Source organism: Penicillium waksmanii (genome assembly GCF_028829765.1).
Source record: "Penicillium waksmanii strain IBT 27052 chromosome Unknown utg000007l:1.0-4314555.0:1.0-4317578.0, whole genome shotgun sequence".
In the NCBI taxonomy this organism is placed as follows: Eukaryota; Fungi; Ascomycota; class Eurotiomycetes; order Eurotiales; family Aspergillaceae; genus Penicillium; species Penicillium waksmanii.
Genome location: NW_026643253.1, coordinates 3,198,234 through 3,216,218, shown reverse-complemented (window position 1 = coordinate 3,216,218; position 17,985 = coordinate 3,198,234). Strand labels below are relative to the sequence as shown.

The 17,985-nt window shown below is 51.8% G+C and overlaps 6 protein-coding genes across 6 annotated transcripts; 4 read left to right on the top strand and 2 right to left on the bottom strand.

The window, feature by feature from the left end:
• Positions 1-3,000: 3,000 nt before the first annotated feature.
• On the top strand, positions 3,001-6,393 carry N7481_008041 (uncharacterized protein; the record flags this gene model as incomplete). Its single annotated transcript, XM_057267260.1, has 4 exons — positions 3,001-3,972; positions 4,034-4,563; positions 4,622-5,939; positions 5,989-6,393. The coding sequence occupies 4 exons, from the start codon at positions 3,001-3,003 to the stop codon at positions 6,391-6,393; spliced, it is 3,225 nt and encodes a 1,074-aa protein (XP_057121461.1).
• A 583-nt stretch (positions 6,394-6,976) lies between these two features.
• On the top strand, positions 6,977-8,401 carry N7481_008040 (class I SAM-dependent methyltransferase; the record flags this gene model as incomplete). Its single annotated transcript, XM_057267259.1, has 3 exons — positions 6,977-7,015; positions 7,168-8,010; positions 8,123-8,401. 3 exons carry the CDS (start codon positions 6,977-6,979, stop codon positions 8,399-8,401), a joined length of 1,161 nt encoding a protein of 386 aa, XP_057121460.1.
• Positions 8,402-8,815: 414 nt separating this feature from the next.
• Positions 8,816-10,326, bottom strand: N7481_008039 (Zn(II)2Cys6 transcription factor domain-containing protein; the record flags this gene model as incomplete). Its single annotated transcript, XM_057267258.1, has 3 exons — positions 8,816-9,492; positions 9,560-10,112; positions 10,237-10,326. 3 exons carry the CDS (start codon positions 10,324-10,326, stop codon positions 8,816-8,818), a joined length of 1,320 nt encoding a protein of 439 aa, XP_057121459.1.
• A 1,021-nt stretch (positions 10,327-11,347) lies between these two features.
• On the top strand, positions 11,348-12,997 carry aglA (putative alpha-galactosidase; the record flags this gene model as incomplete). The annotated part of the gene is made up of 1 exon (XM_057267257.1): positions 11,348-12,997. One exon carries the CDS (start codon positions 11,348-11,350, stop codon positions 12,995-12,997), a length of 1,650 nt encoding a protein of 549 aa, XP_057121458.1.
• A 453-nt stretch (positions 12,998-13,450) lies between these two features.
• N7481_008037 (phytanoyl-CoA dioxygenase family protein) lies at positions 13,451-14,393 on the bottom strand (the record flags this gene model as incomplete). Its single annotated transcript, XM_057267256.1, has 2 exons — positions 13,451-14,142; positions 14,174-14,393. 2 exons carry the CDS (start codon positions 14,391-14,393, stop codon positions 13,451-13,453), a joined length of 912 nt encoding a protein of 303 aa, XP_057121457.1.
• A 1,055-nt stretch (positions 14,394-15,448) lies between these two features.
• N7481_008036 (Het-C domain-containing protein) lies at positions 15,449-17,817 on the top strand (the record flags this gene model as incomplete). Its single annotated transcript, XM_057267255.1, is given in 5 exon segments — positions 15,449-15,533; positions 15,587-15,734; positions 15,805-15,963; positions 16,018-16,615; positions 16,633-17,817. The coding sequence occupies 5 exon segments, from the start codon at positions 15,449-15,451 to the stop codon at positions 17,815-17,817; spliced, it is 2,175 nt and encodes a 724-aa protein (XP_057121456.1).
• Positions 17,818-17,985: the final 168 nt, after the last annotated feature.

Here is a 17,985-nt window from a genome sequence, read left to right as displayed (position 1 = left end):
GGGCCTGTCGAAGGTCGATGGGTCGAGCCGGTAGTAAAACAGATAAAGTCGATGGTGGTGAATGATGTGCCCCGTGTGGCTCGTTCGAGGGGAGAGTAAGTGGAAGAGAGTAGACGGTCAGGACTTGCTGGCCCGTCACGTGTTGCGTCATTCTACGAACACTGATGTATGTACAGAATAGTACTTTGCACAAAGTATCCTCTGTACATTTACTTATCCAGCTTTTTTTTTGCTTTTGCTTTTGCTTCTACTTTTGAATATTCTCGCTAACCACATATGCATGATGTTAGCATGTTGTTCTGCTCTGCCTTGCATAGTTCCGATGCCACTCCCGTATCTACCGTTTACCCTATTTTAATCGCGGAATCTATAGATGTTTTTTGTGCAAATTCCATCTCTTTTTCTCTTTTTCTTTTTCTTTCTTTTCCCCACTCAACGGGTCAGTGAGTGGGTGTGATCATGGGATACTCAAGGAGGGGCGATCATCGCAGCCAAGCGAAGAAAAAAAAACAAGAACGAAAGAAAAAGTGTAACCGATTATCAGTACTCCGTACCAAAACACTCAATACCCTAAATTTTTTACTCCATAAATGGGCCATGGAACCATCTGCTCAACCGTGGATGTGGTGCAAGAACCGACGGGGTATAGCCGAGTAAAAAAGAAAATACCCCCATCTTCTTGTGTGTAAGCTTAACTCTCCACCCTAGCAGCGCAGGGCCCATCCAGGGCATCTCTCTTGTACCTGTTGTACCTGAATACGTTGGTAACCAGTCATGGATGCAGGAGGGAGCCGAATTCCCCATCGGACCCAGCAGCCCAACCCAAAGAATACCGAATAATTACACCGCCGCACCCTTCTGATTGCCAAAAGAGGGGGCCACGGTAGTACCGGGTATGGCGCCTTACCATATCATACAATACATTACTACACTACATACAATGCACTCCATGTATGTACTTACTCCATAATAATTAAGCAGTCACTTCACTATGTACCTGTACCTCCTCTCTAATCCCAGACTGTCGCTGCTTTTACGAGGGCGCTCACAACCACCCTGCAGTTCGCGGAGCCTGCAGATTTCAGTCCAGGGTCGAATCGCATGGCCACCACGTGATATACAGATCCCATCTACTCAATTAGACTATCGTTATGATCAATGACAGGAACATCCAGTTGATTAACTACCCGACAGGTATGAGATATCTAGAGCTCCACGTCTGCGGAACTAGGTAGGGATCAGTAAGGTCTTTGGCCAGAAATGGTGGAATTTGGATATACTTGGTACATCACGTTCCTGTATTAGAGTTGTGTCCATTTACTTGAACCTATACAGATATCCATAAAAAATATATTAAAAAATATATATATAAAAGGCATGATCCGGCACCAGTTTTCCAAAGTGGACTCATAAACCCCAGCATAGGTAGGCTGGATTTTTGGGTTTATGGTCTTCATTTCAGACAATGGTACGTACTCCGTACAAAAGTCAGGCCCATGTGAGTGATCTGCATCCCTACCTATGCGATCTCGGGCTGAAAAGATACAAAGTGCATTTGAAGAAAGGCATAGAGATGTATTTGGCCATTCATCACTTGTTAGCAATTTAGACCCGGTTCTTGGCATCCATTGCCGTGGCGGCGGGCTTGCGGGCGTCGGGAGGCGGTGCTGACAAGAACAAGCCTTGACAGGGTCTTCGCGGGGGTCGAGGGGAATCATCAATTCCGATGAAGTCAAAATCTCACGAATCCCCACATGATTACTTTTCAACTGTCTCGGAACCATCGAAAGTTCCCCGACTTAGTCGATTCAACACGTCACCTTCAGCAAGAGGAACCCACAGTGTCATCCCGACCGTATGAGGCCGGTAATGTCCCTGAAGATAGTATGTTGTACCACCGATGAACATGCTGATCTACTGTGTACTTAAGAGTACTAACTAGTACTATGCGGATGTTGTAAGTTCACATGTATACAATTTCTCCGTTATGGGCTGGTGGGATCTGCTGTAATTCCGACGATAATCTCCACGAAGATCTGGATATCAATGTGTGATGCGCCTCGATGGCCTGACACCAGCGGTCTGCCTTATTGGATGGATCGTGATTTTTCGGAAGAATTCTCAAGAGGCCCACAGGATTGGCTTCAGGTCAGTCGCTGAGGCTGTCAACGGCGGGCTTGTTCTGACCCGTGCCGTGTCTCTTTTCTATTAAAAGGATTAAGCTGGCTGGTTTGAGGCGGAACGACCGGTCATCAGGGTGTGTAATTACTACACCGGGGGGGCGTCATGAGAGGCGCTAGAGCAAAAGTGCCCCTCACTCCCCTCCCCGCGATCAATGATCACCGGGAAATGCGGCTGACGATCTCACCACAGCGATGACAGTTGAAGGAGTAGAAACCGATGGAAGACTACTCGTATTGATAATACAGGCGTTGGGATTTACCCTACCCTATAGGCATTCAGCTCGCACCTCTTGCCGGGGAGAGAGGCGCCTCCCCATGGAGATCTCATGCCGCCACTGCCGTCACTTGGGATGATCATCGGTAAAGGGCCCTGTGGACTTGGTAATGAGTTTCCTTCGATTCCATTTTGGTGCCCAGGCCTCGCCGCTTTTGCACGCTAGGTACGAGTATAACTGAGCATGCCTGTGAGACCAGTCCAATGCCAGCCTATCGCATTCAAGTTTGCATGATGTTTCTATGGGCACGATGGTCTCTAGCTTTTATCGTACTTTAGGTTAGCGGATTATTTTTAAGAACTGTTTCGGTTAGGGCTTGAGGCTAGAGCAGCGGAGAATACTGAGAGGTGTTGATACCTAGGGTTGGAAGTATGTACAGCTTCTTGTAGTGAGTCTGGGCATCTCCCTAAGGAGAATCAAGGTTACGGAGGATACTTGCTAACAGCTCAAGATAAGGCATACATAGGGACTAAAGTAAAGGTAATTAACTCTAGTAGTTTACTATGTAGTTCTACTATGCAGTTCTACTATGCAGTTCTACTATGTGGTCAGAGGCTTACCGCCTCCACTGCCCCTCCGCGTCCCCTTATCGCGCCGCGCGCAAATGGGATAAACTTCTTGATCCCACCTCCCTGGCGACGCCTCACCCTCTGCTTGACCTCTCCGTGATCAATTGGTCATCCATTACGCCCGCCATGGAGCAAGAACTCCTATCGCTCCTGGCAAACACCCAGTCGCCTCAGGCCGACGCCAGAAAATCCGCTGAGCAACAGCTCCACGCCCTGTACTCGAACGAATCATTCCCCATCTCCCTAACTGCCATTGCTTCCCACGAGTCCGTACCTGTGAACCTGCGTCAATCTGCCCTCTCCATACTTCGCACTTTCATCGCCGCGGGTTGGTCCTCCAGCCTGGACGAGTTCAAGGGTCAGGTCCTCGTCAACGACACAAACAAAGCCCAGATCCGCCGTGCACTCCTCGAACTCGCAACCACCATCGAAACCCCCGAACGCAAAGTTAAGAGCTCTGCTAGCTATGCGGTCAGTAAAATTGCCAGCGCCGATTTCCCCGATGACTGGCCAGAACTCCTCCCCGCTTTACTTCACATCATCAACGATGCCTCCACCACCGATATCGCCCTGCACGGCGCTCTGAAGGTCCTTCTGGACTTGGTGGACACTGGATTCGGCGAGGAGCAATTCTTCAATGTCGCCCGTGACCTCGTTTCGTCTCTTTTCGCAGTAGCGGCGTCCGAATCCCGGAAGCCTATACTGCGGGCACTCGCAGTCGCCGTTTTCAAATCCTGCTTCGACACATTGGAAATGGTTCTGGAACAACACAAGCAAGCTATCAAGTCATTCGTTGATGAGATGTTAAGCGTCTGGTCGCCATACTTTGTTTCGACCCTGGAAGCACCCTTGCCTCAGCCACCGTCCGAAGAAGAGGCGAACAAGACGGGCGATATTGCGACGCAGTGGCGCGGGTTCGTTGCCCTGAAAATCCAGGTCGTGAAGGTAAGATCTATCCCTAGCATGCAGTGATTTTCTATCCCAGCTAACATGTATGGTTCTTTAGACTCTGATGAAGATCCGCAATGTCTTCCCTGGTCTTCTCTCGGCCCAGAGTCCGAGCTATTTCTCTACTGCCTGGGCAGAGCTCACTAATGCTCTGCCAGTCTATCAAAATTTCTTCATTGAGAACGAGCGCCAAGGTCGCCTAGAAGATGTGGACAGTCTCGCCTACTCGCTCGATTACCTCGTTCTAGAGGAACTGGATCTTGTTCAAACTCTGCTGAAGGCCCCACCTGTAAAGGCAGAGCTACACCAGCAGCTTCAGAATGCCGGTACCGCAGCGGGCTCGTCTGGATGGGTACCCGAGATCATGAAGCTGTGCAGCTCTTATGCGCAGATTACGATGGAAGAGGAAGGTCTGTGGGAAATCGATGTGAACCTGTTCCTCTCGGAGGAGACATCAATCACCGCCAACTACACTCCTCGCACCTGCAGTGCTGATCTCGCGATCAAGACTGGCGAATGGCTGAAGGAAAAGGCAGCTGAAGGGCTTCTGACCCATATGAATACACTATTCGCCGACTCATCGGCCACGTAAGTACTTCATTCTGACTGATACCCTGCTACATGCTAATCTGAGACCCCGGTTTAGATGGAAAGCCCGCGAGGCAGCCCTCTATGTCCTGAATTCCTTGCTGAGAGACTTTGGCGAGGTGTCTCAAGAAATTCCCTCAGAGCTCGCTACTCATTTCAACCAGTTTGTCCATTACGCTCTCCAGCAGGAGGAGGAGCTTCTACGCGCGCGAGGCTACCTGGTTGCTGGTTCTTTGGCCAAGGTCGCTGGCGATCGCTTCCAGCAGACTGCCACTTCTTATCTGGAAGCTGCTTTGAAGGCGATCGCCGAGGATCCCGCAGAGGTCGTCAAGGTCGCCTGTATACGTGTTCTACAAGATCTTATTCCATCTCTGCCGATCGAAGTGGCTCGCCCATTCCAGGTCACCGTTATCAACGCCATTTCAGAATTCGTTTCAGCGCATGACCTGCGTGATCAGAGTGATTGTGACGATCTCAAGGTGACCCTGGCGGAAACCCTCCGAGATGTCATTATGGCCGATTCGAGCGTGGTTCTTTCATCCATTGCTATCGATGTTTTGTTCAACATTGCTAGCAGTGGGGCTGAGAACTTCCAGCTGACCATGACCGTGACTGAGGCCTTTGAAGATATCGTGGACCAAATCTCCGATCTTGGCCCCGATGCCTACCGCCAAATGTGTGAAAAGGTGCTCCCTTCTCTGATGGGCGCTATCGATGTCGGAAATCTCACTGAAGAGAACTCCCTGACCAACTTTGCCGCCGACCTGTTGCGAGCTCTGGCGGAGCGCAGCCTCGAGCCTATGCCGGCAGGATTTGTGCAAACGGTGATGCCCAAGCTCAACCGTCTGCTTCTAGATTCGGCTGAAGCCGAGCTGATCCGACCTGCTACCGAAGCCGTGCGCTACGTGCTCTCCCATGATTTTGCCCAGTTTCTGGCATGGGACCCGCAGTCTGGAAAGGAGCCGGTCGAGGTTGTCCTGGTGATCATTGACCGTCTGCTTGGACCGGATGTGGATGATAATGCGGCTACCGAGGTAGGACAGCTGGCGGCCGAGCTGGTGGAGCGCGCTGGACCAGAACGCCTAGGCCCCTACCTGCCGCAGCTCCTGCAAGCGGTGGCTCAGCGACTGGCGACAGCGCAACAAGCACAATTCATTCAGAGTCTCATTCTAGTCTTCGCCCGATTGACACTGATTAGCGCACGCGAAGTGGTCGACTTCCTGGCGCAACTGGACTTGGGTAACCAGAACGGACTTGCGCTCGTACTAGGCAAGTGGCTGGAGAACTCGGTCAATTTTGCCGGTTACGATGAGATCAAGCAGAATATTTTCGCGCTGGCGCATCTATACGAACTGGGCGATCCTCGTCTGGCTGAGGTGCCAGTCAGGGGGGGATTTAATTGTTGAGAACACTGGGCGGATTAAGACTCGGTCACAGGCACGCAACAACCCCGATCGGTATACCACTGTGCCCGCCTCTTTGAAGATCATCAAGGTCCTTGTGGAGGAACTTTCGGCGGCATCAGGCAACAAGGAGATGGATGCAGCGACGGCTGCTGCACTCGACGACGCTGGAAGTGAGGATGGCGACGATGATTGGGAAGACATGCCCGGACAGGTGCTGGACCTGGGATTGGGTATGACCAAGCAGCAGCTGATGAGTTTTGCGGAGGGTGGTACAGAGAGTGTTTTCGGAGTGCGACGACGAGATGACGAGACACAAGCGTACCTGGGTGAATTCTTCCGACGAGCATCGACACAACCAGGATTCCAAGACGTGTTTGGAGCTCTGACCCCGGATGAGCAGGGAAAGCTGCAGAGCCTGGGGTGAGCAAGAACAGCAAGAACAGCAAGAATAGGAATATGATATGATCATGATCATGATGATTGATACAAATAGATAGTTAACTCGTCAAGTAGTTGACTGATTATACTCCCTGGTACATTACTGGTGCATTACCACTACTAGTAGTATACTATTTCCATACTGTACGTAGGCTTGAATCAGACCAGGCTATAAAGCACGCCAATCCCGAGTGGCTCACGAGTCAAACCCAGCAAACCCAGCAAGAAAGGGCCCGCAGAAGTGGAGACGAGGGCCCAACCGGGTGGGACGCAGGGATACGACGGTGTAATTGCATAGCCATACGCATGATAGTGCATCACATCTGCACCGCTCCATCCCAGCTGAGGAATCTAGCCCAGCCTACCCTAGGCTACTCCTCACCCAGCGCTCTTCCCTGCTGGCTGGCAACTGCGGGGACTCCTGCAGGCTTGACCTATCGCGCTGAGTTCCAGCCGGGTGATGCATCACTTGCGCCCCGACGACCTTTCTCTCGGTATTCTGCGATATCTTCACCAATTTTAATTTCCCTTTCCTTCTTATGCCTGGTCTTTTCCTTCCTTTTCTCCCCATGTCTCGGCCAAATCCCAACGAGAGCATTCAAGTTGATGTAAGCTCCCCTCCAGTCCTGGTCCTGGCCCTGGCCCTGTAGCTTCCCATCTTTGTAATCCTCCCATCTACCCATCTACCCTACCCCTCCAAGACCTACCTCTCCTCTCCTTCAGTTTGATCGCCAATTTTCAGCTCTAACCACACTCCCAGACAAGTGACGATGATTCACTCTTTGACACACAATCTCTCGTGGGCTCCGATCTATCCTTCGCTTCCTCAGTACGAGACTACTGCTATGAAAATGGCCGCCGCTACCACGCCTATCGACATGGCCAATACCCCTTCCCCAACGACGAAGAGGAACAAGACCGACTAGCCCTGATGCATCATCTCTTCAAACTTCTCAGCGGTGGCGATCTTCATCGTGCCCCCCTCCCACGCGACCGAGATCGCGGGGATCGCGACCCGGACATTAGCTCCAGCTCCAGCTCTAGCTCCAGCTCCAGCTCAATCTTAAATTCCGACCTCAGCACCGGAGATGATAATAACACCACCACCACCACCACCCCCAATCCGCCGAGACGAATTCTCGACATTGGCACCGGCACCGGCGAATGGGCCCTCGAAATGGCCGAAGACCTCCCAGCAACCGACATAATCGGCACAGACCTAAGTCCCATCCAACCAAACTGGGCCCCACCCAATTGCCGCTTCTTCATCGATGACGCAGAGAGCGACTGGACATTTACCCCACCGGAAGCCTTTGACTATATCCACGCGCGCAGTTTGGGCGGTGGAATCGGCGACTGGCCACGACTATTACGACAGGTATTTACGCACCTGAAGCCTGGCGGGTGGTTCGAGGCACAGGAGTTCGAGACGATGGTCATTTCTGATGATGGGTCACATCTTCGAGCGACGACTATTACGGATTGGCAAGATCGATTAAGTCAGGCGAGTAAACAGTTTGGAAAACCTGTTAATGTTGCGCCTATGATCTTTGATTGGATGACCGCTGAGGGATTTGAGAATGTTACGGATGATATTTACAAGGTTTGTTGCTCTCCCCCGCTCCCTTTCTCCCCAGGTACTCTTTTTTTTTTTTTGCTTCCTCCCTTGTTATCGCCTTTTCTCTCTCTCTTTCTTCCAAGCTCACTCTTAACAGTGCCCGGTCGGTGGGTGGCCAAAGAATCGCCGGCTCAAAGAAATCGGTCGCGTGGGAAAAGCCACTATCCTCGAAGTCATCGAGCCGTATACCCTTGCCCTCTTCACTCGCGTGTTGGGGTTCTCTTTCCAGCAGGCGCAGGAGTATATGGATCGAGTCCGCGCCGAGCTAGTGAGCAATAAGTTCCACCTCTATGTTCGATTCCACTTCGTCTACGGACAGAAACCATTTGATACGAATTCGAGTTCGACTTCGAATGGGAATGGCCTGGCCCCATGATGGTGATAATTATCTACGACTTGACGATCACTCTTCCTTCCTTCCTTTCTATTCTGTTCTTTCTTATGTTCTCTTTTTCTCTTCTTTGCATTATTTACACGACGTGACGACTTATGGCCTGCATTGATGTATAAAGGCGTTTTGTTTTCCCTTCTTTTCTCTGATGTACTAGACCAGACACCTCCAGGTGGACAAAAGGAAATTCGACGAGAGCGAATTGCAGTGGAACCAGCCCACGAGCATTCATAATTGCATGCAATTAATTACTCATTACCGCCGAATTTGAAATCTCTAATGTGATGTATTATGTATGTATGTACACTGCGCCCTGTCTAATCGGGTCTGGTAGGTAGATATGTACTCGTACTGTACTGGGCCATGAGCTCTGACCAGGTCTCTGGCCTAGTGCTTCGGTCATTGGCCGCTGATCCCGCTGATCCCTAGAACTTGGCATATTCCCGAGACAGCCGCCTCAGGCGTGGCACTGGCTCTCACAACGCTGACGACTTGCGCAACGGATTTCTCGTCGCAGCTGCTGATTGTTTGGAGTAAGGTCTCCAGAAGCTCTTCTTTCCCTTCTATCTTCCAAGAGTCTGGGATAGAATCGATTGGATTTGGGGTGAGTTCTCGCTGGAGTGGGTCCAGTTGGTGTTGGTGATGATGAGGGTGTTGTTGATGTTGATTAATCGGTGGTGGTGCAGGCGGGGTTTGGAATAACGAGTTCGAATTCGGATTCGGTGGTGATGTGGTTTGTGCATTTGCTTGTGCATCAAAGGGATTGATAGAGGCTAGGTGTGAAGAGGAATCCGAATAAGGAGCCGAGAATTGCGATCCCATTGCATCATGACCCCATGGATATGTATGTGGTTGTGGTCGTGACTGTGACTGAGGGTCTGGTTTCTCGTAGATATAGCTCTGCGCGTCCCCGTACGGCCCGTTCAGCTGCATGGGGGAGATCCCCTGGAATTGTGAGGCGTCTGGATGCATGATTGGTTGGGAGACAATCCCTTGCAGTAAGGGAGCCGAGGACGGGATCTCGCCGAAGGTTGGAAGTTCGGGTTGGCAGTAGGCCACAGTCACTTCGTCTGAATCTTTAATTATTGTTTTCCCTGGTCAGCAGGTCTTAGAGTTATTACTGCTTCCTGTTAAGAAACTCACTGGTTGAATAGCTGAGTTCGCCGAATGCGCCCGCGCCTTCGGCCTCGGCGACGACACTCGTCCCATACGGTCCAGCCGCCGGATACGAGAACCTGGTAGAACCATTCTCACTGCCTGTGCTATCGGGGCTGGTCATCGTCACCGAATTAGAATTGGTCATAGTAGTCGTGGACGAACTGGGGGAGGAACCAGCCCAGCTCCCTTCGTTCTCGACGCCATTCACACTTCCACCAGCATTACTCTGCCTTTGCGCCATGCGATTCCCCGCATATCCATTCCGACTACTGCTGGCACTGGCACTGGCACTGGCATTTGAAGCAGCGCCTCCTCCATATTTTCGCGCATAATCGTGTCGTCGACGAACGGTTCCGGGACTAGGAGCCTGTCGAGGACCCTGATTCAATTGTCCCCGCAGCTGCGCAACTTCACGGCGCAAGCGATCGATGATCTCGGCCTGGTTGATTTGCGCATGATCTTCGGCAGTTGCGAGGTATGTACATTCTGCTTCGAGGCCACGGATAATACATGCCTGACAAGGTCTAGAACGATCGCACTGGGGATAAGGGAAAAAGTGTTAGCGAGGCGATGGGTAGAAATGGTGAGGGTGGCGGTGGGGACGGAAGAGAAGAGGAGAAGGTAATCGCCCAGTTGCTAGTCTCAACTCCAGTTAAGCATACCTTAACCTTGCGCTCACGACATCGCACACAGGATTGCTGAGGACGAATCTTGGTCTTGGGATCGGGGGACATTTCTCGAGACAGAGACATGGAGAGAGAGAGAGAGCTAAGGAAGCTAAGAAGCTAGGAAGCTAAGAAGCTAAGAGACTCAACTTGGATGATTCCCAGAGATCACCGTTGGGCAAGTGGGGGGGGGCAAAGCAGAGTTCAAAAGTTCCACTCGCGCCGTCATCTCTTCTCTTCTCTTTCCCTTTTTACCCAGCTGAATCCCCCAATCCACTTCTCACTTTGGCTTTGGGGCGTGGACCTCCCGTCTTTTTTTTTCTTTTCAGCTGCACATTGCAATGCACAATACTGTACCCGTGGACACTATATACAATCTTTTCTTCTTTTCCCAGGCCCACCCTGCCACCATTGAATGGCGAATGTGATCTCTCAGATCTCTCAGGTCTCGCAGATCCCGATTCTCCTCCCCATTGGCAGCTAACCTGAGGAACCTGCGGAAAAGGAAATTTCCAAGTTCTGCAAACCCCCCCATTTTTTGTTCACAGTCATGGTCACGGCCCACTCCGCTCTCTTCCATCATCATGCATATAACTACCGAGAGGGACTAGCATGGCTAACATGGCCCGTGGGTTCCGACCATATGGCTAGAACTGCTGCTGTTAGCGCTCGCGCTCAGGGCTGCATCACGTTGGAACGTAGAACGCAGATGCAGATCTTCTCCTAGTTCCCCCACAGGTCCGGACAGGGGCACGGCGAGGCGAGAACATCCTGATCGACCCCTGCACCTATTCCTTAATTAATGACTCCCTTATCAATGAATGCCACCGTCGCAGTCCCCTTCGCCCTGAGTACCACTCACCCCGACGTATGATTCGTGTCGATCACGGATCTCCGGTGCGGGGAATCTCCATCGTGGATGGCTTCGGGGCGCCATAAAGCTTGCCTGAGGACTCTTCAGGGCGTGGAATTTGATCGGGCCAATTGCTCAGATCTCTCATAAAATCTGATTTCAGACTTTATATTTCATTTTTCTGGAGAACCCTTCTACTATTCCAAATCCCTCAAATCCTGTTTCTTCATCACTACTACTATCACGGAGCACGTTATGCCGAGATCTTCAACCCGCTGGTCCGTTCCAGCTAGCACGGCCATGGCTGGACTCTTAATGGTCCAATCGCTTCCTACTCAGGTCCAGGCATCAGTGTCTAACCCAGACCTCCTTGCGGCGCCCCCAATGGGCTTCAATAACTGGGCGCGGTTCGAATGCGATCTCAACGAAACCCTCTTTACCGATACCGCCCAGGCCATGGTCAATCGCGGTCTCCGTGATGTAGGTTACAATCGCCTCAATCTAGATGATTGCTGGATGACCCATGAACGTGCCACCGACGGATCACTGCAGTGGAACACAACACTGTTTCCCCATGGCATTCCGTGGCTGGCCAAGTATGCCAAAAGCCATGGCTTCCACTTGGGTATCTATGAGGACGCCGGCAATGCAACCTGCGGTGGCTATCCAGGTTCTTTGGGCCATGAAGAACAGGATGCCGAGAGCTTTGCCAACTGGGGCATCGACTACCTCAAGCTTGACGGATGCAATGTTTTCTCTGAAGATGGTCAACCGCTGCGAGACGAATATCGCCAGCTCTATAGCAAGTGGCACAAGATCTTGAGTGGCATGCAGGATCCGCTAATATTCTCCGAGTCCGCCCCTGCGTACTTTTCCACCAATGCCACGGACTGGGCCATGGTTATGGACTGGATCCCCGAGTATGGTGAACTGGCGCGGCACTCGGATGATGTCCTTGTTTACAGTGGAGAAGGAAGTGCCTGGGACAGTATCATGGTAAACTACCACTACCACACGCTGGTAGTGCGCTATCAGCAGCCCGGTTACTATAATGATCCGGATTTCCTGATTCCAGATCACCCGGGTCTCACGGACGTGGAAAAGCGGTCTCATTTCGCACTCTGGGCTTCGATGGGTGCGCCGCTGATTATCAGCGCGTATATCCCTGACCTGTCGGATAGTGAGATTGAGTTCCTTAGCAACAAGGACTTGATCGCCGTGGACCAAGATCCGCTCGCTGAACAATCGGCCCTAGTCAGTCGCGACAGCGACTTCGACGTACTCACTCGCTCTCTGGCAAACGGAGACCGGCTACTCACCGTCCTGAACCGAGGCAATGATACCAGCAAGACGGCCATCCCCATCGCCCGGCTGGGACTGGACTCTGGCTGCAAGTACAAAGCCCGTGATCTCCTAACCGGAACCGTTTCGACCATCAAAGATGCCGTTGATATCACCCTGGAAAGCCATGCCACCAGTGTCCTCCGTATTACACCTCCACGTAAATGCACCACCATCACGCCAACCGGCATGATCCTGAACACAGCAACCAGTCACTGCCTAACCGCATCGTCCACGGGCGTCAAGTTTGAATCGTGCCAAGCCACCGATTCCCAGGTCTGGCACGTCTCCCACCATGGAAGCAAACTGACCCTGAGCCCTCTCTCGGATAAATCCAAGTGTCTGGCTACTAGCGACGGCGGGGTCACCCTCGCATCATGCAATGGTGGATCCGGTACAGTATGGTCGCACTATATGACTGGCCATCTGCAGAATGATAAGGGCGGCTGTTTGACGGAGTCCGGCGGGGATGGTCGTCTGGGGACTTGCAGTCTCGAACAAGCGGGTCAGATCTTGGGATTGCCGAGTGGCGTTCGTTTGGCTGAGGGCGCTGCCAAGAAGTAGATCTTCCTTTAGGTGGTATGGGGGTCAATGCTTGAGTGGAAGCTGCACATAGTACAGAACAACGTAGTATCATTTTCCATAGTCTGCAATCGCAGAAAGGTATAGGATAACGGATTACGAGATATCAGATGATTGTACATATCGATAAACAGTTCTCTTCCTGGTTCAATAGTAGTTATTTGAAGGAATAGGAGAAAGGGGAGTTGCATCGGTTATGTAACTAACAAACCTATCCCGAGGTCAGAAGCGGCATACTCTACCCAAGCCTAAAGGCATCATATCATGGGTCTATCTAATTACCATACACGCCCCGGGCAATTCGACCCTAAGTAAATAAAATCCTTATCACTCAAATTCCTAACTGTACAATCCATTAAGAGCTGCAAATGCAAATGCAAATGCAAATGCACTATAATTCCACGCTTAACAAGCAGCCATAACCTACAGCATCTACTATCCCTGCAAAGAGAACCCCACCCCCTCCCCAGTCCCCATAGCCACAAGATTCGCCCGCATTTTCTCCGGTCTCTCCCCAAGCCCGAAAGCCGCATCCTCCCGATGCACCCAAGCCCCAACACCATGCTGCAAGACCGCCGTAGCACGCACCTTCTTCTTCTCCGCATCACCCGCATCAGCACTCTTCAACCCCAAACTACCATGAAGCGTCAACCGCGTCTCCTCCCCGCTGGCAGGCTTATGCTTGTACGTCCCGCGGTGGAGGATATTACTATCGTAGAAGACCGCGTCGCCGGGCTGTAGCTCGACAATGAGCTGGTTGGGCATATGCGGCTCGTAGGGATCCGCATTGCGCTCTGCGTCTGTACGTGCACGACGATGCGAACCTGGCACGACGATCAGTGAGGCGTCACGGCAGAGGGCGAGGTTATATTGTGCGTGTGACTGGCGGCCGCCGGGCGATTTTGCGGCTAATTGGGAGATTTCTTCTTCGGCGGTGGCAGTTTCAGCGACGTCGTCGCGGTGCCAGCGGAGTTCGAAGTCTTTTGTTTCCGGCGCGACGAGGAGATTGAAGAGTTCCATGACGAGGGGTTCGTCATTGGTTGTTGCACTGGAGTTCACGCCCATTAGTTCTTCGGCAACGGCGAGGATTGTCGGGGAGAAGTAGCATTTTGCGAAGGCGTCGCGGCCTGGCATGGAGGGGTGCATTAGGTGTTGGACGCCCCAGATTCCGCCCTCGGAGGCTGGAGGTGGAGTGGAGGGCCATGGGGGGGAATTGTTTGGGGACGGTGCGGAAGTGAGGCCAGCTTCCGGTGCGGGTTTTGGTGGTGGCTTCTGTGGCGATGGTGCGGTAGTGGGTGATTTCGGTGGGGGTGAGGAGGTTTCGGACAACGACGAAGCCGTCGCGTTGGAGGGCGTCAAGGTTGGGTGTTGTGGACATGGTGATGTCTGTGAGAGTGAAGGTGAGAGGGTGAGAGGGTGAGGTTAGGTGGGAAGGGAAGTCTGGAGAAGCCCGTGTTTATATGTGCGGGGTTGAAGTAGATGCTACATAGTATAATAGTACGTGGAACTGCGACTGTGACATTTATACTAGTCTGGTTTTTGTTTTTTATTGTTGGTCGATGCTACTGTGGATCCGATGTGACCTTCACAAATTGTCAATCTGATTGTTCATTTTCCCCCCCATTTTCCCATTTTCCCCCCCATGGTAGGGCAAAGATCGGATCGTGGGGTAGAATCGGAGGCTCTGGAAGACATTAAAGTCCGATGCCCCCACTGGATTCCCCCGGTTCCTCGTGGCATGTCACGATCTGCCACGACCTGCGTGGTAGTATCAGCCGGTACCTCGGGGTCAGGGTGTCACTGAGCTTGCAGAAGCTTGACTGCACATAATGCATGACGCCCGACAGCTTCAAGTTAGCTTGGCGTGAGTTGTGTCTTTATTCAGGGTTTTCTAACACGCTGTGTCATAATCTTTCATGGGGTAACAAGACAACAGGAGGAGTTTAGACTGATTTATACACTGACCTCAATCATAGGGACCTCGGGAGCTGTGCTTGATGCTTAGCGAATATCATCAGAGGCAAACCCTCGGTGGTTTGTATACTTCTACTTCCAGTAGATCTGCCCCGCGGAACAGCAGAAATTGAAACATGGAACCTCCATGATAAATCCCACGGATTATCGTTCAGAGAGTTAAGTACAGGTTCAAGTTGTATTAGATGTATACACCACACTTATACCGTGAGATCATACAATGTTGCGCATTCAATTCAGCTCGCACTTGTTGCTGTGCTTGTGTTTGTGTTTGTCCTGCCCCTCCCACGTCATCGTGGACTGCCAAGGCCTGCCTGAGACACAGCGACTCTACTCGTACTCCGACTCTCTTTTTCTTTCTTTCTTTCTTTCTTTCTATCTTTCTTCTTTCTCCAAATCCTTATGGATTCTTAGTCTATCCTTCGCCCTTGATCCATATTTACCTCCTTCCACCCCACCATGTCCTTCCTCCGAGCGGGCTTCCCCGCCCTGGTCGTGTGCCTACTACTGCTATTGCCCCAAGTCCACGCCTTTGGCGCCGGAAGTATGTCTCTTCGTCCGCATCTACTTATTCCTTCCAGTTGCTGACATACATAGATATTGCCTCGATCTCCGCCGTTGAGGGGAAGAACTGGCGCCATGGCGATATCGAAGACGTCCTCAAAACAGTCGCCTTCATCCACGGTCATAAATGGACCTCCACCATGGTCAAGCGCGTATACTTTGGAAATTGGTTGCGCGACTAGTAAGTCTGCGATATCTTCAATCTTTGGGGAGGGACCTGGGGAAGACCCTGAGCTGACACATGCCACTAGTTCGCAGGCAATGGATGTCGGGACCCTGAAAAATCTCCAGGCCGAAACAATCCGTGTTCTTGTGTGGGTCCTCTCGTTCCTGAGTTTCGGCTATGCGACAGGCGAATTTGAAGTCACCTCCGATCGTCTCGGGGTTTATCGTCCGGAGGAACATATTGAGTATGTGAAAGAAGAAGTCTTTCTCGGTGGAGTTTTCTGCTAATTACTTTCCAGCAACCCCAAGGACTATGCCGACAACGAGGATGCGCGTCAGTTCGATAAGCGCCTGCGACCCCCGGTCCGCAATGTTGAGCTGGAAATCGACCCCGAAACGGGAATGAAGAACTATATCGCTAATGAGCGCGGTGACTGGGCTACCAGTGCTGCCTATGTGAAATTCAGTTTAAGCCGTAGTATTCATTACGGACGCATGTACACCAATGGCGGGAACAGCAAGGGCAAGGAAGAGGATCTTTGCGAAGCACTCAGATGTCTCGGCCAGGGTCTTCACACGCTGGAGGACTTTGCCGCGCATACCAATTATTGTGAGCTGGTTCTTCGTGAGATGGGCATGCACAATGTGTTTCCGCACACTGGCACGGCCACGCAATGCAATGTTCGTGGACACCATGTCTTCCCGCTTGTCACTGGTACATTTGGCATGGTTGATTTCTTTCACTCCGTTCTTGGAGAGGCCACCGATCACTTTACTCAGTCTGAGGTCAATGAGATGGACCTCGCGCTGGGTGACGCAGAGAATAATTCCCAGTCTAATAACTCTCTTAATTCCCTTACGGGGCTTTTGGGCAAAATTCCAGGTACAAGAGACCTCGTATCTGAAGCTGAGAGCCTGAAGCATCAGTCCGACACACAGGAGACCCTCAATCGTTCTCGGGGGTCGCATATGGGCTACGCAGAGACTGGGGGGGTCTCGTGCTGCGACACCTCAGCCTCCATCTGGTAGCTCTGGCCCAGGTCCAGGTCTCAGTGGTATGCCGGATTTCAACCCCCCAAGAGACAGTGTCCAAGATCTATCCCATTCTGGCCTTCCGCGACAAGGTCGTCCGGAAGCTCAATTCGATCATCGAAAAGGTTCCCGGGCTCGAGTCTATTATCGAGAAGATTTCGGAGACTTTGACTGTCTTCATCATGTCTCTCCTTGCACCTTTCGTGAGGCCCCTGATTAACGCCGCCTCGAAGTCTTTGCAGACCGGGTCTGCGGGCGTTGTCGAGGCATCAGGAAAGCACCAGTATGAGCCATGGACTGATCCACACTGCACTGATCCCACCCACTCGCTACTTTCCAAAGACCACTTTGCCAATATTCTCAATGAACCCGCTGGACAGGTTGCGTCCGTGATTGTGAAGTATGTCGCTCCCCGTGTGCTTTACGCCTGGCAGCACACCGATGTTCCCGAGCACGAGGTTCTTAACGACTGCCTACGCATATTTCATCACCCCGTTCTCCGGGATATGAACAATGAAGCCCACCGATCGATGTTCGAAGCCGTCCAAAACTGGGCTCACTCTCGTCCCGACCGCGGCGCCAACTTGAATGACGTCCTCAGCTCTGAGGGTGTCCGTTCTGGCAAAAACACCGGCGGTGTTCCTCACACGCACGGCGGCGGCCAGGGTGGGTTCGCTGCGCTTGGTGGTAATCATGGACAAGGGCACGGTCACAGCCAACAGGGGCAATCCTCTGGTGGTCATCAATCATTCTTTGGAAAGTTTGGCCAGTCACAGCAGCAGGGACAGCAACAGTCCCACTCGTCCGGTTTGCCTTGGGATAAGCTCTCCAGTCTTCCAATCCCCGGTATGTCGAACTTGAACAAGCTGCATAATCTTGAAAGCAAAATCTCAAACTTCATTCCCGGTGGCCTTTCGCATGGTTCGTCGAGGGGCGTTGAGGATGATGGTGCTGGAAATGCGGGTGGGGGCGGATCACAGCACCACCAGCAACATTCTGGGTATCAAGACCAGACCTATGGCCAGCATGGTCAACAGGGACATGGAAATGGCGGTTATGGATATTAAATGTGGCGGTACGATCATGCTGTAAATGCTTTATGAGGTAATGATGGTTTCAAGTTGTGGTGCGAGGGCGTGGTAGGGGTGAATTTGGATGGTGCATCTAGAGGTTAAAATATTGAGATAGGTCTTGCTCGAATAAATATGGTCGATTCCAAGGTTATAGTGTCCGAG